This window comes from Pecten maximus, unplaced genomic scaffold (genome assembly GCF_902652985.1).
Source record: "Pecten maximus unplaced genomic scaffold, xPecMax1.1, whole genome shotgun sequence".
Taxonomy (NCBI): Eukaryota; Metazoa; Mollusca; class Bivalvia; order Pectinida; family Pectinidae; genus Pecten; species Pecten maximus.
In genome coordinates this window covers 22004-41291 of record NW_022979575.1, presented here as the reverse complement: position 1 = coordinate 41291, position 19288 = coordinate 22004, and the positions used below count along the sequence as shown (strand labels likewise).

The 19288-nt window shown below is 36.0% G+C and overlaps 4 protein-coding genes across 4 annotated transcripts; 2 read left to right on the top strand and 2 right to left on the bottom strand.

Annotated features, from left to right (window-relative positions):
• Positions 1 to 1166: 1166 nt before the first annotated feature.
• On the top strand, positions 1167 to 3465 carry LOC117318958. Its single transcript, XM_033873880.1, has 3 exons — positions 1167 to 1693; positions 2101 to 2290; positions 2761 to 3465. The coding sequence occupies exons 2-3, from the start codon at positions 2223 to 2225 to the stop codon at positions 3206 to 3208; spliced, it is 516 nt and encodes a 171-aa protein (XP_033729771.1). The 5' UTR covers positions 1167 to 1693; positions 2101 to 2222; the 3' UTR covers positions 3209 to 3465.
• On the bottom strand, positions 3303 to 4703 carry LOC117318965 (putative nuclease HARBI1). The gene is made up of 2 exons (XM_033873883.1): positions 4659 to 4703; positions 3303 to 4211 (listed from the first exon to the last, which is right to left on the bottom strand). Exons 1-2 carry the CDS (start codon positions 4701 to 4703, stop codon positions 3303 to 3305), a joined length of 954 nt encoding a protein of 317 aa, XP_033729774.1.
• Positions 4704 to 8968: 4265 nt separating this feature from the next.
• On the top strand, positions 8969 to 12352 carry LOC117318955. Its single transcript, XM_033873877.1, has 4 exons — positions 8969 to 9253; positions 9899 to 10084; positions 10462 to 10588; positions 10858 to 12352. Exons 1-4 carry the CDS (start codon positions 8976 to 8978, stop codon positions 12049 to 12051), a joined length of 1785 nt encoding a protein of 594 aa, XP_033729768.1. The 5' UTR covers positions 8969 to 8975; the 3' UTR covers positions 12052 to 12352.
• Positions 12353 to 12686: 334 nt separating this feature from the next.
• On the bottom strand, positions 12687 to 19273 carry LOC117318956. The gene is made up of 3 exons (XM_033873878.1): positions 18965 to 19273; positions 14331 to 14528; positions 12687 to 13879 (listed from the first exon to the last, which is right to left on the bottom strand). The coding sequence occupies exons 1-3, from the start codon at positions 19158 to 19160 to the stop codon at positions 12879 to 12881; spliced, it is 1395 nt and encodes a 464-aa protein (XP_033729769.1). The 5' UTR covers positions 19161 to 19273; the 3' UTR covers positions 12687 to 12878.
• Between the last annotated feature and the right edge of the window lie 15 nt (positions 19274 to 19288).

Here is a 19288-nt window from a genome sequence, read left to right as displayed (position 1 = left end):
ATAAGATGTTTAGAATGCCATTCGTCAGCTGAAAGGCCGTAAGGCCGTAATAGCGGACGTAAAACCCACAAATAAATAAATAAATAAATAGAATGCCATCACTCATTTCGTGCTGAGTAAAAGCGCATATTCTTTACATGTGTGCGCAGAGTAATCTACGGTCGCTTAATTATATTGCATTATAATAAGTAATTAACTTTTTATCTATAATTAAAAAATGAGTACGGTAATAAAGTATCACGGGAGATTATATATTTACCCATAAGCTTTGCTCATCTACGTATGTGTAGCTTATATAGTCTGTGTTAGCAGCAATCACGGGAGATTATATATTTACCCATAAGCTTTGCTCATCTACGTATGTGTAGCTTATATAGTCTGTGTTAGCAGCAGTAATGAGTGTTCTACATTAATTAGCATTTTTCAAGTTAATCATTTGCACTTGTTCTACATATCTATGATTAACTTTGATTTTATGTAATACCTTATAACCTTGTAGCTGTTACAGAATCTGTTAAAATTCTGTCATCTATGGGACTTTTGAGAGAAAATCATCAAGTTACTGCAGGCATGTATATACATTTATATATGTAAACATAAATGACACAACAAGGCAATTCCGGTTAAATATCGCTAACGTGTTCAAGCCGTGTATCGGCTATCTTCAGGCGATTACTTTTTAATGCTTAGTAACAACATTATGACGTAATACAATCAATAACATAATGTTATAATAATATAATAATATAACATTTATATATATATATATATATATATAAGTAAAATAGAAAAAACCAACTCTCGTTAGCGCTTTCGTCGCGTCATGGCGACTCTTCAGAATGATTTTATTTTCAAAATAGATGATTATGACGTCATATCATCTATTTTGAAAATAAAATCATTCTGAAGAGTCGCCATGACGCGACGAAAGCGCTAACGGAGAGTTGCTTTTTTTATTTTACTTTTATAATTCGTCCGTAAGAATAAAAACAATTTATTATCTATTATATATATACATGTATATAGTCTATTCTCAAACTACGAGTGACAGAACGAAATATTACATATATATTTACATGTATTGACCAGTCTTTACACTGAACTGATGAGTGACAGAGCGGAGTTATAATGATTATATAATGTTGACAAATATTGACAAAATTTTGCACCAAAAATGACAACTCGCTTAATTCGAACACACGGATAACTCGAAGTTTTCTCGTGGTCCCGTCGAGTTCGAGTTAACGAAGTTCCACTGTACATAATTGCTATTGTGACATCATTTAACTGTCATTAATTATTGTTGTTAAGAACGAGACGAAAATGACTTTTGAAAACGTTTTACTTATTAAATGTAGTGCTGATAGAAAGTGAACAACTTTAATTTTGATAAATTATCAAATGTCTTTTTCACACAAAACATGTGAATCATATATTACTTTAAACGAACACAAGATCACCTACTTAAGACACGATTAAGGATTATGATATTAATTTTTTATTTTTCTTCATAGTTTGTTTCATAATGCTTCAATTGCATCTACTGTTTACTTGTAACATGCGACATTATTACAAGAAAATATCACTATTTCGGTTATCTAATTTTGAAACTTTATGTTTTTAGCCAACGCAGATCTAGATTAAAGTGTAGGATCAGCTGCTCCTAAATCTACACAAGACGAAACTGAAACAGGTAGATTTTTGTATTTCACACTTATAGCTTGGTTTACTAAATAACTTTCAATATAACGCCGTTTGTTTTATGAACTCGTGTACCAACATGGTCAATTTCTGCATGTACATATAATATGATGTATATATGCTTGTCAATTATGGAATACTTATGTGGTAGGATGAGATACCGATACGATATGATTTTTTTAATAGTCAACTGGTGCATAGTATTATTACTTTTGATAAATGATTACTGATAGAATAGGTTTGGACTTGTTACACCAGATTTATTTCATACTGCACGACGTCGTTATTTTCTGGTCTGTTTAAAATAGGTGAATGGGTGTGTCTTCGTTAATGAAATAGATCAATACTAATAATGATCACATTTATAGTTTTCGATTTTATCATTGAAATAAATTTCAGATCGCTTCAAATGGTCACATGAGGCCATACTGCTGCTGATTGACCAAAAACAGAGATTCTCGGGCCTATTTAGCACCAACACAATATCTCAAAAGCAGGCGTGAAAAAAAGTTGCTGCTGCAATGCAGGAAAGAGGATACTCCTGTTCACACGAGGAGTGCGACAGGAAATTCAGGGGAATGCGAATGAGGTTTCTATATTGTTTCATGATAAGTTAACCTTAACCTATCTCGACGACCTCTTTAAAAATTGTTATATCATTTACATAAGCATTATTAACGAGCCCTGTGTGTGGGACTATACATTTTGACTTTTTGTACATAAGCATTTCGTACACCTAAATCTGACCCTATCTATTTTGATGGTCGCTGCAATGCTGAAAAATAGCATTTAGTGCAATTGTTTGGCATTTTTTGACGTATATGTTACCAAGAAAACCAAAATTAACAAATCATTTTAGATCACCGGTTATGACTGACCGTGAGCTAATGCTGTACCCCGGCGTCGGCGTCCAACTTTAAAGTTGTTATGGATTGAATATTTTTAGCATAAAATCAACACATTTTAAAACTGGAAGCAATGTTTCGATGGGTGTGGCCAGTGAGCTAGCAATCATTGATTGCATTTTTATCGAAATGTAATTCACATTTTCCTTTACAGATACAAGATAATCAAGCAAAGACACACTAGCACGGGCAACAACAGGATTTCCTGGAACTATTTCCAGGTAATGGATGATATGTTCCGTGGAGATCCTGCTGTAACTCCTGTTACATCCGTGTCATCTCTTCAGCCGGAAAGGAGAGAATCTGCGAGCACACAGCCTACTTCGTCTGCTTCTGCTTCGGCTACAGAACCTGTGAGGGAGGATGATGGTTGTGATGATGGTCTACCAACTATCAACATCCCAACTCGGCCCAAGGCGAAGAAGAGGCCGACAAAGGATCTTGAGCCAGCATGGCTATCGGATTATCAGAAGAATCTGAAGGAAATGCACAACGAGAGAATGGTGATTGACAAACAGCGTTTGGAACTTGAGGAAAGGCGGGTAACAGCATTAGAACAGCTTGTTAAAGTTCTGGGGAAAAATGAAAATGATGATAACTGATAAGTTTCTCGTTCCAAACGCTGTTTGTCAATCGTACATCCCACCATTACTCAAATAAAATAAAAATGGTATCTTGTCTCAGATGTTGTTTAATTTATTGTAGACTGTGCATGACCTGAAGCCTCTTTTCATGTCCAGATTTATCCACGGCGCCAGTATCACGTGCTACACTGCAGGTTCCAGGGGGACCATCACCATCAGCAGCATCCATGTCTATGTCTTCATCTGTGTATCTTTCCCTCTGAATAATAAAATTGTGGAGTCCACAACACGTCACAACCAAACTTGGTATGTCCTCAACCCTCTTCATCTCAACGTATCTTAATCTCCGGAACTTTCCTTTCAGTAGCCCGAAGCTGCGTTCTATGTCGACTCTTGTCGAACTGTGGGCATTGTTATACCTTTTCTCATCGGCGTTGAGGTGACCGTTGTCCCTAAAGGGGACCAAAACAGTTTCCGAATTGCCATATGCGGAATCTCCTAGCAAATGATATTGTCGCGGAACAGGGTTGTTCTGAAGTTCCGTATATAGAGGACTGTTTTTAAACACCCTTGAATCATGAACAGATCCGGGATAGGCACAAAACACATCCAAAAATTTCAAATCGGTGTCACAAACAGCCTGAAGGTGAAGGGCAGGAAAGCCTTTCCTACAGATATAGGACTCGCGAAATGCAGTTGGTCCTAATATAGGGATATAAGTACCATCTAGTGCACCAATTACATTTGGGAAACCTGCCCTCTGCGTAAAGTTTTCTGATATATTTTGGAACTCCGAATCACTACTTGGCCAGCGGATCAACTGCTGGAGTATTTCATTGCTCGTAATAATGTTACAGAATTTTCTCAAAAAATAATGTAGGGATCCCTTACTTAATCCAAACCTGTCTACAATACTTCTGAATGTTTCCTGGTTGCTGAGGTACCACACACATGCTAACGTTCTTCTTTCCAAAGATATTGTTTTCACCTCAGTACGTGGACCTACAAGCTCCAATAGCTCCTGTAAACGAAATAGACAAAGTGTTAAATAAAAAATAATGTAAGCTGCATACGGATATCTACTAGTGTACTTGTAACAAACAATTTCTATTGTCTTAAAAATAATTATCAGTCGACAAACTAAGGAAGGTCGAATGGCTCACATGCTACTGTATCGATCTATATATGTTATTCATCATTTATAGCAGGTTCCTGTGTCAAGGAGAACCTACACGTGAAATTTGAGAGAGAGATCTGCATGACTTTTTGAGAAATAGCGGGTACAAGAATTGAGACATGGGAATTGGTTACAGTCTACATGTATTTGGACCTATCCTATGATATCAAGGAGGTCCAGATTAAAATTATACCTCTACGTGAATATTCATGAATGTCCATTCTGTTCATACATGTATAACACGCAAAGGTATACATTTTTATCAAATTATAAAAATTATAAAAGACTGACATCGCCTGTTTCTAGCTCCTTTCCATTACTTTTTATTTTTACCATTTAAAGAAATTTTCTCCCATGCTTCAGTCGTGTTTATTTTTGTGTGTGTGTGTGTGCGTTCTATGTGTGATGGTGTGTCCGAGTATGCGTCTGTCTGTGCGTCTGTCCGTTTTGTGTTGTGTGATGATGCGTCTATGTGTGTGTCTGTCGGTGTCTGTGTGTGTGTGTGTCTGTCTGTGTAATGGTGCGTCTGTCTGTGTCTATCTGTCTGTCTTGTCTGTGTGATGGTATGTCTGTCTGCTTCTTTCTCACTCTGTATAAATTTAGGTTAGGTTATATATGTGTGTTAATTAATATGTAATAATGTAAGTAGATGTGAGGCTTGTGGTTCAAGCTTAAAATAATCGTGATGAAGATGATGTTTTTTGTGTGATGATAAGGATGATGATGTTTTATTGTGATGAAAAAAATGAAAATGATTTAAGTATGGATGATGATATCATGATAGATGATGATGATTAAGTGTGATTCTTTTGATGATGATGATGATGATGAATGAATGGTGATGATGATGATGATGATGATGATGATGATGGTGGTGGTGATGAACCGATGATGATGAGGAGGAGGAGTAGGATGATGATGAAGATGATGATGCTGATATGATGATGATGATGTTTGATTATGTATGATGATGATGATGATGATGATGATGATGATGATGATGTTATTGAATCATGAGTATAGTTACTGTGGGTGTAAGAGTGAGAATGTATGTGCATATATGTTTCAAATGTTTTGTATTTATGAAAAAAAATCTTGAAAAATTAAACAATTAAAAAAAAAAATTATAAAATGTTTAGACCTCCCAAACGTCTTGAAATATTCTAAAGACACTATGATATGTCCAAATAAATGTACACTGTAATTAAATCCCAGGTCCCTGTAGGACGGACAGACGTAGTGTTGTATTCTGTATGGATTTCATTGGTTTTGCCAGTATGAAATCGATTGTGACGTCATGATTTGGACAATGACGTGACGTAATAATACGAGAGTTTATGTGTGTTTATCCTAAGGCACTGTCAGCTATAGTTCAGTTGATTTTTTTACTTTAAACTGTTTGGTTCATCAGCATTAATGAAATCGTGTATGAGGACGTATAAAACGGGTCAATATTTTGGTATTCATAAATTAAGTGAATTGATGAAACAGCATTTCTACATGTTAATGTTATTAATCCACTCAAGATGTTTCAATTATTGAGTATTGATCGTCAATTTTGAACCCAATGATAAAATTTCAAAAAAAGTACAAACTGTAGGGGCGGGACTTCCATCAACCGATATCGAATTGCAGTGATTCATCAGTATAACAAGTTACTTTTAGTAAAGAATTGTGAAGCCTAGCGTTAAGCTCCATCCACTATTAAATCCAAGATGCCCTAACGTGTAATTATCCTGCCTACAGGTGACGTACACGTGGTCACGGCTACATTCAATCGGAAAAAGCAGCATTGTGCATCCGTAGCGACCAATCAAAATGTCGTGTTTACCAATTAACCCATCTAATTAACACCAAGTGAAAGTGATTGTCTATCAACTTGAGACCGCTCTGAAGATCTAGAGTTAAAATGACTAGACTTTTACAAAAAATATTGGAAAGGATCATGTTCGTAAGCTGAAGAGCCAAAATACAGAGAAGCTGTTAACTGATACTATGTTCGCAAATGACAGTTAAGTGTCACTCTGCTAAATGTCACGCTGTTAAACAAGACTCTAAAGTTCGCTGGAAATTTCCTTTGGCTTTAGGTAAGGTAAACCTAGCAGGATAATCAAGTGTTAATCGGGTACGTATATATATATATCTACCACAATACCCTTTGTTATTCCACTCTCAGGTCATTTATAAACTGTTGGATAAATATATTTTCTACCACAATACCCTGTGTTATTCAACTCTCAGACCATCAGTTAATCATTACAGCTGTTGATTAACAATCTGTTTATACCACACGTGGTATAAACTCTGTACGCATTTCGATTGGCTAACACGGTGAACTTTGACCCAAGCTGCAATTGTTATTGACGTCATCAATAATCTAATGACGTCACATCACCGGGTCCCGGACGTCACCGGTACACTTTATTTGCATACATGAAATTATACTTGGCCACGTTTCCCTTTGATTCAAACCGATATTATTGTGGTAGAAACAGGTCACACGACTCGAAATTGTTGGATATGGAATTTATTTCACACTCGTAAGTTATTTTTTAAAAGTTGCAAAAAACACTCGCTAAAGCTCGTGTCTTTTGTAACTTTTAAAAAATAACTTACTCGTGTGAAATAAATTCCATATCCAACAACCACTCGTTGTGTAACCTCTATTTATATGACCTTCCGATATTTTGATTGGTCAGGAATTCGAACTTTGACCCGAACTGCAATTGTTATGACGTCATCATTAATCGAATGACGTCACATCGGGTCCCGGCCGTCACTTGTACACCTTAAAATTAACACAGTTCCTGGGGAGGTGAATGATATTAAGAGGTTACACGACTCGTAATTGTTGGATATGGAATTCATTTCACACTCGCAAGTTATTTTTTAAAAGTTACAAATGACACTCGCTAAAGCTCGTGTCTTTTGTAACTTTAAAAAATAACCTACTCGTGTGAAATGAATTCCATATCCAACAACCATTCGTTGTGTAACCTCTATATATCATTCACCTTCCCAGGAACTGTGTTAATTTTTAACGGTGAAAACTCCCGAATTATTTGGATTCTACTAGTTGATAATTAGTGAATTAGGATATAACATGATTTGTAATGTGAACACGGAGGGATGTCATTTTCACGTGCGACATACTATTCTTTATGCTATTCTTTATTATAATCTCCAATTACCCTAATGGTGTGACATGTGTTCATAGTTATGAACTCTTCATGTAAATTAGGATTTGTTTTCCTCTTTCATTTTTTAGGATATCCGTTGTTGAATTTGACACGTAAAATGAGGACGTGGGCCTATCTTAGAGACATTTGCTTCCGTTTCAAAGAAAATGTTTTGGTATATATATATGAAGCCTGATTTTTGTTATCTTCAATGACTACTGTTTTCTTGAATAAAAAGAAAGCCAGAGAAAATTTGTGATCTAGCACTTATATTTTCTATATCTTTGTAGATGAATAATTTGTTTTGTCGTTGTTTTAAGCATGCTAAAATATGGGATGTTTAGATAGTTGTAAACAGTTGCTGCACATAAATATTTTAGCACTTTAATTTAGATAAGATGATCATATATTTACATTTCGTAAAGTATACGCCTATACTATAAATATAAATACTATAAATGGGTATCCGCTGGTATAGAGTAGGACTAAACCTAGGGATTGACGTGCAGAATACATACATTTCAAAAACACTTAAATCCACGGTCAATGAATTAATGGGAGAGTAAATGCAAGAAAATCCAGAAAGAAAACTTTAACCGTAACTGTAAGGAACAGAACTTTATTATAGTTTTAAATTTACACATTTTCAGGAGACCATACTTTATCGTTAATACATTAGCTTTCTTGTATTTAGGCAATTAATTACAGAAGAAAATTTCCAAATATTGACTCGTTCACAACAGTATTTATGAAGCAATAATTTTCTTTGGATACGAAATTCTGGACATTCTAATAATTTTACATCATGAAATTCATCATCAATTTTACAAAGTAGAGCGAAAATTAAAATCACAACGCGACAAAACAATTATTTAGTCAGCGTCATTTGCGACTGGGATATATCAAGCAAAACTATCCAATGTACAATGTATCTAATGTACGGCGCAGCCAATTGTGGTGACTGATAGACTGATGGTAAGCCCCGCCCCTAGATTCTGATGGGTTTGTTGTAATTTGTGATTGGACGATAGAGTGCAGGCTGTGCTTTGTGGTTATTTTTATTCACCTCAAATGATGCTCTGGTCATTCGAAAATGTGCCTTGAACAGAGGGTCGCTGTACTGGGGAACAGTCTTCTCCACATAATCCTCTATTCTGGTTGTCCCAAGAGGCTCACCCGAAGTACCAGAAGCAATAATAGCGGGTATAATGTTGCTGGCTTCTTTATAAAGACCGTCGCTCTCATACTGTGGTGGAGTTTCGAACTCCGTTAACAGAAATTGTAGTGCAACAGCACGGGAGGCCGCTATTTTGAATACATGCGTGAGCGCACACTACCGTTCAGGATCGCCGATTTATTATCACGAGAGCGCTCGCGCGATCGCTCGCCATCCTGAACACGCCTCAGGTAAGCGTGTCGCATTATAACAATGGCCAAGGGCAAGGTTAACTCCGATTTCTCTGTTTACCTGTCTGACTACGCTATCAGCCTTTCAACGGAAGCTCGTGAAAGGTATTGCAGAAAGCTTAAATATGACAGTGGTACAAAGACTCTACCAGATCCGTACAAAATCAGTGAGAAGTGGTCAACAAATCCCAACACGTGGCCTGATCTTACCTTTGGCGACATCTACCTTTATTTGATTGACACCCCGTCGAATTACACGAAGGAGTCGATGAAGGCATACAAATCGCTTGATTCATACAAGTAAGTTTCATAATATGCTGTTAAAGTGTTTTTCAGTGAATAAAAAATAATAAATTCTATATAAGATCTACAGGAAGAAGTATAATATTGTTCCAACCTAACGAGGTCTAGGCTAGGTAGCATGTCATTGCAGGTGTGTTTATACAATGGAGTCACGTGATAAATTCAAAATGTCAGCGAAAAAATGTAACGGGGCGAAGTAAATAGCTGTACTGTACATGTGACGTTTTGATTCTGATTAGCTAAGGCCTAAAAATTACAGGTGTTTCCGTGAACCCTACCCACCCCCTCTCATTGTCTATCATTGTCAAGATTGCTTGCTTGTCTATATGATTTCAGTAAAAAAAAAAAAAAAAAATATATATATATATATATAAATCACCTACCTATAAGATCTTGGTTCTACCTACCCAATATATTTTCATGTCATGTTACCAGAAACATGTATATTATTGTTTAGACCTTAATTAGTGCACAGGGGCATGTCTAGTTTTATATAACAAAAAATAGTCAGAAATACCTATATATATTGTCAATATATATAGGTATTTCTGAATATTTTTTGTAATATAAAACAAGACATGCCCCTGTGATTAGTGTACACCTTGTTTTCATAAACTGATTTTTGTTTTTATTTTCTTTCAGGTATGTGGTTAGTGGTCACGTGCAAGTAGTCATTTCAAATCCAATTGATGATGACTGTCCTTTTGTTGCATTAAAGGCCAAGGTGACTCCTTCACAACATGCAAGAGACAAGCCTCATGAACCATGGGTTTACTTGCAGAAATCCAGTGGTACAGTTTACTGTGCTCATTGCACATGTATGGCAGGGTATGTTTTCATTTAATACATTATGTTACTCCATATTTCAAATTTGCATGTCGAATACAAGCTCTTCAAAACTTATCAGCTTGTGTAACATGTCAAACATGCTCGACTTTTAAATAAAGATTCTGTATCTGTATAATTTGAGCTCTAATGCAAATGCTTTATCAATTACATACAGCTTCCATTACAACGAGGAAAACATATAAATTTAATGAAATGAAGTAAACTAAACTCCATCAAAACATGTATGGAGCATGCAAACTAGGTGATCTCTCTGACGGAACTAGAAAAAATATTGAACATAATCAGGGATTTTGAATTATTTATTATAAAACATTGCATTTCACATATTAATTTTATTTTATTTCTTCATTTTTCAGGTTGGGTGAAGTGTGCAGTCATGTTGGAGCACTTCTATTTAAGATTGAAATTGGTGTCAAGATTGGTGTCACTCAGACAAGCTCGACCAGCAAGGCTTGTCAGTGGAACACCTCTTTTCGAAAGGAAGTAAGTATTATAAGAACACATCTTTCCATAAAAATGCAGTCTATAAATGTGCTAATATCATTGTAATATAGAGCCTTTATCCAAGTTCAATAATGAACTCTTTATGCATTTATAACAGCCTGAAAACATGATATATGTTATGTCAGTGACGATTTTGATTAAGTCATGATCACTGCTCATTAAATATCCATATATATGGCTTGTGGTATAATCTTTCTTGTCAGCTATATCAAAACCAGGAATCTTACACATTTGTAATGTTTTTTTAGATTAAACCCGCAACGATATCCGAAATATTTGATGACATCGAGGGTAAGCGAACCAGGGAAATACAGTCTGTTCAGGCAAATGGATCAGCCCCACTACCACCAAAACATGACCTACAGGACTTGTATTCCATAGTTCCTAATGCTGCTTTTTTCACATGTGTCACTATTGCTGATGTTAATGACAATGATTCTGACATGCATCTGATTGAACAGAACGTCACGACAAAGGAAAAATACCCGGTGCTATTGACAACAATCAGTGACTCAACTAGTGAGGAGAGCAAAAAGACATTGTTTGAATATGTGGTGACAGAGGCTCAATGTCATAACCTAGAGAAGGCCACCAGGAACCAGGCAGTTAGCCCTTTGTGGTACCAACATAGGATGGGCAGGATAACTGCATCCAAGGCACATGATGTTCTAGTAAGAAAGGACACCACATCCCCAGACAACCTGGTTAAGAGAATCATGGGATACTCAACGTATGATCTTTCCAAAAAAGACTCCGTGAGATGGGGTATAGAAAATGAAGACGAGTGCAGACTTTTGTACACCAAACACTCTGCTCATCAACACATTGAATTCCACTGTGAGGAGTCGGGATTTAACATCAATCATAAACACCCATTTCTCGGAGCCAGTCCTGATGGAATTATTAACTGTCAGTGTTGTGGAAAGGGAACACTGGAAATCAAGTGCCCATTCAAACACAGGAACTCTACTGTGCAGACTGCTGCTGCAACTGACAAAGACTTTTGCCTGGATTCCAGCCTGCACCTGAAAACAACACACAGGTATTATACACAAGTCCAATTTCAAATGGCTATTTGTGGTTACACATATTGTGATTTTGTGGTGTACACAAAGTGTAAACCTGCGCCAAGCATGGTTATTGTGCGTGTTCCGATTGACATTAACTTTTGTAAGAATGTTGTGGGAAAATGTGAACTGTTCATGAAAAAGCATGTTCAACAGGAACTGATAACCCGCCAACTGGAAAGCGTGATTTCACGTGCTACAGCTGATACTCCTCTCAACAACGAAGACACCTGGTGTTTATGTTCTGAACCAGAATACGGGAGGATGATCAAGTGTGACAGTAATGACTGTCCCTACCAGTGGTTCCACTACAAATGTGTAAATATTCGTAGAAAGCCAAGAGGGAAATGGTTCTGTACATCATGTGACAGTTAAAGTTTCAGAACTGTGTGGAGCTTTAAATCATAGGCTTGAATGTGAACTGAATATTGAACTCTTAGTAACAAGTTATTAAATTGAAAGTGTGAAATTGAAATATATTATGCTGCAAAATAGTTTACCTTGTAGTGAATACAAGTCTGTCATCAATTCTTGATTCATAATGTTCATTTTGATAATACTGTATCATGAGTCGGATCATAATTATAATGATTTGTGAATTAGAAATACAGTAATGTTTGGATACACATATGACCATGTTCATATAATTATTAGGGAAAATACAAATAAAAATATATTGGAGCAGCATACTGTGGTTTCTGTTATATTTTTCATACATTGATAATTGTTAAAAAAAAAATGCATGGTTTTCCGCTAGCCTTCCCCATATATTTCTACGTTAATATTCAATTCAAATACTGAATATATTATATACATTAAATTTTGACTTCAGATCATTCCTGGAATATTAAAATTGTTTGCTCAAAAATAGGGGTTGATCAGGTTAGCAGACAAAGGCATTTTTTTTTAATGTTTTATGTATGTATACTCTTAAGAATCATATATTTAACAGTATAACATGTATTGTAGATATACATACCTTAGAAAGAAAACAACAACAAGAATTTTAAATTAATCAAATTTAATTCACATCACATGCACAAAAAAATCTTTTACATGAGAGCAAACATATATATTGGTCAATGTTCTGTTGCATTTTACATGTATCTATCTGGAATAATTCAGTCCAAATTGAAGGCTATGTACATGCCTCTATACAATAACATTCATCAAAGGTAAAAGGCCACATGCACATATATACACTATGTAACTAGCTTTGGTTGCAAATTACAAAGAGATGAACATATAGTTACAATGCTGTCAATGTGAGGAACCATGTGCATACTCAATGAACTGCTCAGAATATTGTAATTTTTTAGTCTCCCTATTGCCCGTTCAACATGAATGCGCACATGAGCAATTTTGCGTGTTTGTTCAACCTCCTTAGCACTTAACTGTGATTTCCCTTTGGTGAAAGCAGGAATAACCAGTGAGGCATTGCGACTTGTTACATCTTCCGAGATTAAAAATCCTCTGTCTGCCAATACTTGATCCCCATGCACAAGTTTGTCTAAATATCCACTTCTCTGGGTGATAACTTTGTTAGATGTCCTTCCACCATAGGCTTTAGACACATATGTGATAGCACCAGTAGGCGCTATTGAGACTAGAAATTTCACGGTGTTATTATGTTTATAGTTTGACCATGTTTGGCATCGAGCTGTTAACTGTCCAGGCCTCTGGATGAACACTTCAAAGCAATCAATGATACTGACACATTTCGGATAGATTTTCTTAAATACACTTGGCATGCTCCTTATCAAACTCTCTTTGTCTGGCCATTGAATTAGGAAAGCAAATTTTTCTGCAAGTTTTGGCAGGCCTTGGTTCATTACTTCCGATATTGTGGTGACGGACACATTAAAGCGGTAGGCCAAATCTTGGTGCTGAAGATTAAGTCTCAACTTCATTAGTAAACACAAAAGTATGCTCTTTGGAGTCAAAACTTTACATGTGGGCAGAATACAAGAACAGAATGAGAGTAACCACATAAACACAGCTGAAGATGTCCCAGTGTAAAATGAAGTTTTCCGGTCTGTCATTAGCACTTGGTCTGCAAAATCCATAGTGGAAGTTCTCTTTAGCAGCTCTTCATTTTCAGCTTGAAGCCTAGCAAGTTCACCATGAAGTTGCTGATTTTCGATGCGAAGATCTGCTATTTTCTTTATACATGTCTCATGGCAGTCAACATATGGCTGAGGTTCTGAAATTGAATTTATTAAAAACAGTGAGTACATAATTCATCCACCCTGATATATGTGTGTGCATCATGTAAAATCAAATTCATTTGTCATTTCAAAGGTTTTATTTTAGTCATTACTTTATAAGTAAGTTCATATAATTAATGAAATTTGTGTTTGAAAGTAAAGGTGGTCCAATAGTCAGAGACTATAGAAAATCTGAAAAAAAATTAAGTGAGTATGAACTGGATGATGCAAGTGTTTGCGTGACAGTTATGCTACTTTCAACATTATGTTTACAAAATGGGTCTATAGAAAAATGATTTGGGCTATGGGATTTCAATTTTCTGTAGACAAATTGTCTGTGGACTTTGTTAAAATAACAAATCAACCAAGTCATTATTTTACCTGTTCTAAATCATGTCAGTGATATTTCAACTATGTACTTAACATTATTTGAAAAAATATCAATACCTTCAGGTTCAGGTGCATTTTCTTTGTTTGACAAATCTAACAGAGCAGCAGCTACATCTCGCTTCTCCTTCTCAGCTGTCCTATTATCAACCCTTTTGTGTCTGGCAAAGCGGAGATCTCCTCTCACTTGAGAAACTTTATAACCCATGTTCACAGAAGGGACATAATCAGGACTGTGTTTGTCACTGCTCTTCTCACCTATTAAAAAAGAAAATTCAATTAATAAATTTTGATTTCCAATTTATAATAATTACTGCTACTTCATGAATAAGAAGAATTATTTCTCTCTGCCCAAATTTATGCAACACTTTCCCTGTACATTTGCAGAGTCAGAGTGTTCACAATCAAAATTGTTCTAGTGTTTTAATTATCTCCAAAACTGAGAAATGACCCATGTACACATACCACCACCCACCCCTTAAATTTACATTGATATCCTGTGCATATATAATTTTTTTTTCTAAATCATGTCAGTAATTATGGTAAACACAAATGAAATGAATAATCATATACACATGATACACGATTGTGGATGAAATCAGTACTGTACACTGATAGATATATACATAATCTACAAATCGTTGTTTGTAATATACGTTAAATGTTTACCCACTCTGGAACCCCGTCAGATCTTAGCCTATAAAGCTAACATTAGGCCTATAACATACAGGCCTGTTATTACTTATAAGGGTAGCTAGAAGTCATAACGCGACACATTTCGATGTCAACCAGTGATTACAGCCCAGCGCACACTCAGTCTGTAGTCTGTGGACTAACAGCAACAACATACTGCCTTTTCGGTTTCAAATTTACTTAAGTGGCACGGTCCACCTAATGAGTGACCTGTGGGGAATGAGTGTCCTGTGAGACTTTTTTCACGCCCCGCAATTCGTTAAGTAATATTTTTAAATAATTTTTACTGTATCATACAGATGAACGTCGAACCCATTACCATGCCAAATTTCACTTTGATTGGGCGTGTGCATATTATGCATTTTTTACGACAAAGTTACGGTGCAGCGCACATGCGAGTGTCCTGTAGGTTTTTTCACGCCCCGCAATTCTTTAAGTGACATTTTCGAATATTTTTTTCTGTATCATACAGATAAACATCTAACCGATTAATTTGCCAAATTTGACTTTGATTGAACGAGTGCATATTATGCTAATGTACCGGCAAAGTTACGATGCATTACACATGTGAGCGTCCTGTGAGGAATGAGTGTCCTGTGAGAGTTTTTTCACGCCCCGCGATTCATTAATAGACATTTTAAAATTATTTTTTCTCTAGCATACAGATGAACATAGAACATATTAGCACGCAAAATTTGACTATGATTGGACAAGGGCATATAATGCAAATATATGCAAATCTATCGGCGAAGTTACGGTGCACTACACACGCGAGTGTCCTGTGAGGAATGAGTGTCCTGCGAGTGATTTTACACGCCCCGCAATTCGTTAAGTGATATTTTTAATTTTTTTTTTCTGTTTCATACAGATGAACATCTAACCCATAACCATGCCAAATTTGACTTCGATTGGACGTGTGCATATGATGCATTTTTTACGACAAAGTTACGTACGGTGCTGATCAATTTGTTCGCACGCCCCATTTACCGATGGTTATACACATGTACCACCTGTGTCCTGTGGCGCCGTGCGAACCTCGGGTACCTTGACGTGTTAGTTATATATCCTTGCCGCAGGCATGGATCACTGTTAATTAAACTGCTGAAACCTTTTTTTCTTAAATGTGCGGGCCGGTTTGTGCTGCTCCTTTTACATGTAATTTACGCACATATGATAACTTAATGCATTGTTTAAGCTACTTGAGTTAGACGTATTAATATAGAATTGAACAATATAACTTGTACATAATATATAACCAAATATAATGGTAAACTGTTATTAATACATAGAATTTGTTAATCTCAGTCTGAAAACTTGTAATGTACAATCACAAACAGGTCGACAGGTGATATATTGTCATGTTAATAAAATTTGAGCGTTTTTGTTCACGCCCCGCAATTCATTATCTGATGTTTTAAAATTATGTTTGCTGTATAATAAAGATGGACATCTAATCGATTGATCTGCCCCGCAATTCGTTAAGTGATATTTAAAAAAAAAAAATTCTGTATCATACAGAAAAACATCTAACCGATTAATATGCCAAATTTAACTTAGATGGGACGTGTGCATATTATGCTAATGTACCGCTAAAGTTACGATGTGAGCGTCCTGAGAGGAATGAGTGTCCCGTGAGGAATGAGTGTCCTGTGAAAATTTTTTCACGCCCCGCAATTCGTTAAGTGATATTTTTAAATATTTTTTTCTGTATCATACAGATGAACATCTAACCGATTAATCTGCCAAATTTGACATGGATTGGACGTGTGCATATTATGCTAATGTACCGCCAAAGTTACGATGCATTACACATGTGAGCGTCCTGAGAAGAATGAGTGTCCTGTGAGGAATGAGTGTCCCGTGAGGAATGAGTGTCCTGTGAGAGTTTTTGTACGCCCCACAATTCGATAAGTAGTACTTTCTGTTAACTCCTTCTGTACCATACAGATGAACATCGAAAATTTATTCATTTTCGGTGCAGTGTCCAGTGCGGTTTTTGCACACCCCACAATTCGTACATATACGCGATGTCTATTACTATCAACAAGTACATTTTAGCAAATGCTACGAAAAACAAGTAATAGATTTTAAAATGCATGATATTTGTTTGTTCTGTACTTCCTGCCGCTTGACAAATCGGAGAGCAATGTTACAAAGATATTACAAAAATATTGAATTGGTGACCTTTAGTCTTTATTTTGTCAAATATTGTAATTTTGTATTTGTTTTGGGAAAGGGCGTTGATAAGTTGCAAAAACTTGTGCCAAATCCCCCTGTACTTTTTGTCAATAAAATATATTTGGATAAAATAAATGCTACGACGAATTTACAGTAAGTTTAAGGTGAGTGTCATGTCAGTTTTTTGCACGTTTTGTTGAATTGATAGGCGTGTAATATATATGAATATTAACTAATAGTATAACTATTTTGAAGTCATCACTGAGTAAAGGGTAAATAGGTTAAGATTTTTGCGCTGCTCTACGAAATAAAGGCCTTAAATTTTAAATGTTAAAAACAACTGTTATTGGTAATGTACGAAAAGCAGTACTGCCGTCAATTATATGTTTAAATGTATTTAAACTTTAAAGTGCGTTAACGATGTAGACAGTGTATTTGCACTTTTACTAAATACGTGTAATTAGAAATTACATTAAAAGTTAAGACTGTGCATTTTCTTGGTGTACATGTTGATCGTGAGCGTTAGTTAAATATTGAAGGATTTTACTTTTCATTATATTTTATTAACCATAATTATTTGTTTACATCGTTCCTTTTTCAAAAGGTAATTAACAGTACAGTGTATATGAATTGATTAGTGATGCCAACTAACTCACTTTATATACATATACATGTTTAATTATTATATACGGACTTGGGGAGAAAATACGTATATTTCAGGCGTAATAAAGTTATTTATTGTATAATTCTTATAAACGGACTTTGGGAGAAAATAGGTGTATTTGTATTTCTTATATAACGGACATAGTTTTGAAGTTTGAGCAGTTCAATCACCAGTGACCATGCCTGCGGCAAGGTACCCGAGGTTGGCACGGCGCCACAGGACACTCACTATATATAGCTAGTTAGCCTAGTACACACTGTATTCGAAAGGTAAACAAAATCACGGGGCGTGCGAACACCTCGCGGGACACCCTGCAATGTAACTTTGACGGTGCATTTATATAATATGCACTCGTGCAATCAAGGTCAACTTTTGCATGGTAATAGGCTCAATGTGCATTTGTATGATACAGAAAAAATAATTCTAAAATATCATTTAATGAGTTGCGGGGCGTGCAAAAACAATCACAATACACTCATTCCTCACAGGACACTCATATGTTTATGGCACCGTAACTTCGTGTTCGCCGGTACATTTGTATAGTATGCACTCGTTATATCACAGTCAAATGTTACATGTTAATAGGTTAGATATTCATCTGTATGATACAGAAAAAATAATTCTAAAATATCATTTAATGAATTGCGGGGCGTGCAAAAACACTAACAGGACACTCATTCCTCACAGGTCACATTCCTCGCAGGACACTCGCAGTTTTATGGCACCGTTACTTCGTCTTCGCCGTTACATTTGCATGTTATGCACCCGTCCAATCAAAGTCAAATTTTGCAGGTTATTAGGTTTAATATTCATCTGTATGATACAGAAAAAATAATTTTAAAATATCGTTTAATGAATTGCGGGGCGTGCGAAAACCTCACAGGACACTCGCATGTGCACTGCACCGTAACTATGTCGTTAAAAATGCATAATATGCACACGTCCAATCAAAGTCAAATTTTGCATGTTAATGGGTTCGATGTTCATCTGTATGATACAGAAAAAAATATTTAAAAATATCACTTAACGAATTGCGGGGCGTGAAAAAACTCTCACAGGACACTCATTCCTCACAGGACACTCATTAGGCACACCCAAGTGGCATGTATATTATATTTCACTGAAAATTGACTTGGATTATTAATGGTTAACTACATACCCTGAATGAAATGCAGATAGCAAACTCGATCATGGTCAGAGGGGATCCAGGGTTGACCGTCGTTGGTCACTCGCTTGATTGCTTTAATCCACAGTTCCCTGCGCTGATCAGGCTTCTTAGGTATTCTATAAAAACTCTTAGGGTCTGCTTTGTCAAATCTGTTTGCACAGTTAATCACCCAACACGAGACAACCATCTTAATTCGGATGAAACGCCGTTCTTTTCAATCAATGGGAAGCCATTTTGTAAACAACCACTTTTGCCAACCAGTCGTGTCACGTGACTTTTCGTGACGTCACGGCGGAAATCCCTTATTTACTATTA

Excerpts from the sequence above, each read along its gene's own strand:
- LOC117318958 (XM_033873880.1), top strand. The coding sequence starts at position 2,223 with ATGCAGGAAAGAGGATACTCCTGTTCACACGAGGAGTGCGACAGGAAA. Across the intron at positions 2,291-2,760 it reads TTCAGGGGAATGCGAATGAG|ATACAAGATAATCAAGCAAA; the intron begins GTTTCTATATTG and ends TTTCCTTTACAG.
- LOC117318965 (XM_033873883.1), bottom strand. The coding sequence starts at position 4,703 with ATGGTAAAAATAAAAAGTAATGGAAAGGAGCTAGAAACAGGCGAT. Across the intron at positions 4,212-4,658 it reads AGGAGCTAGAAACAGGCGAT|GAGCTATTGGAGCTTGTAGG; the intron begins GTCAGTCTTTTA and ends TTTCGTTTACAG.
- LOC117318955 (XM_033873877.1), top strand. The coding sequence starts at position 8,976 with ATGGCCAAGGGCAAGGTTAACTCCGATTTCTCTGTTTACCTGTCTGAC. Across the intron at positions 9,254-9,898 it reads AAATCGCTTGATTCATACAA|GTATGTGGTTAGTGGTCACG; the intron begins GTAAGTTTCATA and ends ATTTTCTTTCAG. Across the intron at positions 10,085-10,461 it reads CATTGCACATGTATGGCAGG|GTTGGGTGAAGTGTGCAGTC; the intron begins GTATGTTTTCAT and ends TTCATTTTTCAG.
- LOC117318956 (XM_033873878.1), bottom strand. The coding sequence starts at position 19,160 with ATGGTTGTCTCGTGTTGGGTGATTAACTGTGCAAACAGATTTGACAAA. Across the intron at positions 14,529-18,964 it reads CTATCTGCATTTCATTCAGG|GTGAGAAGAGCAGTGACAAA; the intron begins GTATGTAGTTAA and ends CTTTTTTAATAG. Across the intron at positions 13,880-14,330 it reads AAATGCACCTGAACCTGAAG|AACCTCAGCCATATGTTGAC; the intron begins GTATTGATATTT and ends ATTCAATTTCAG.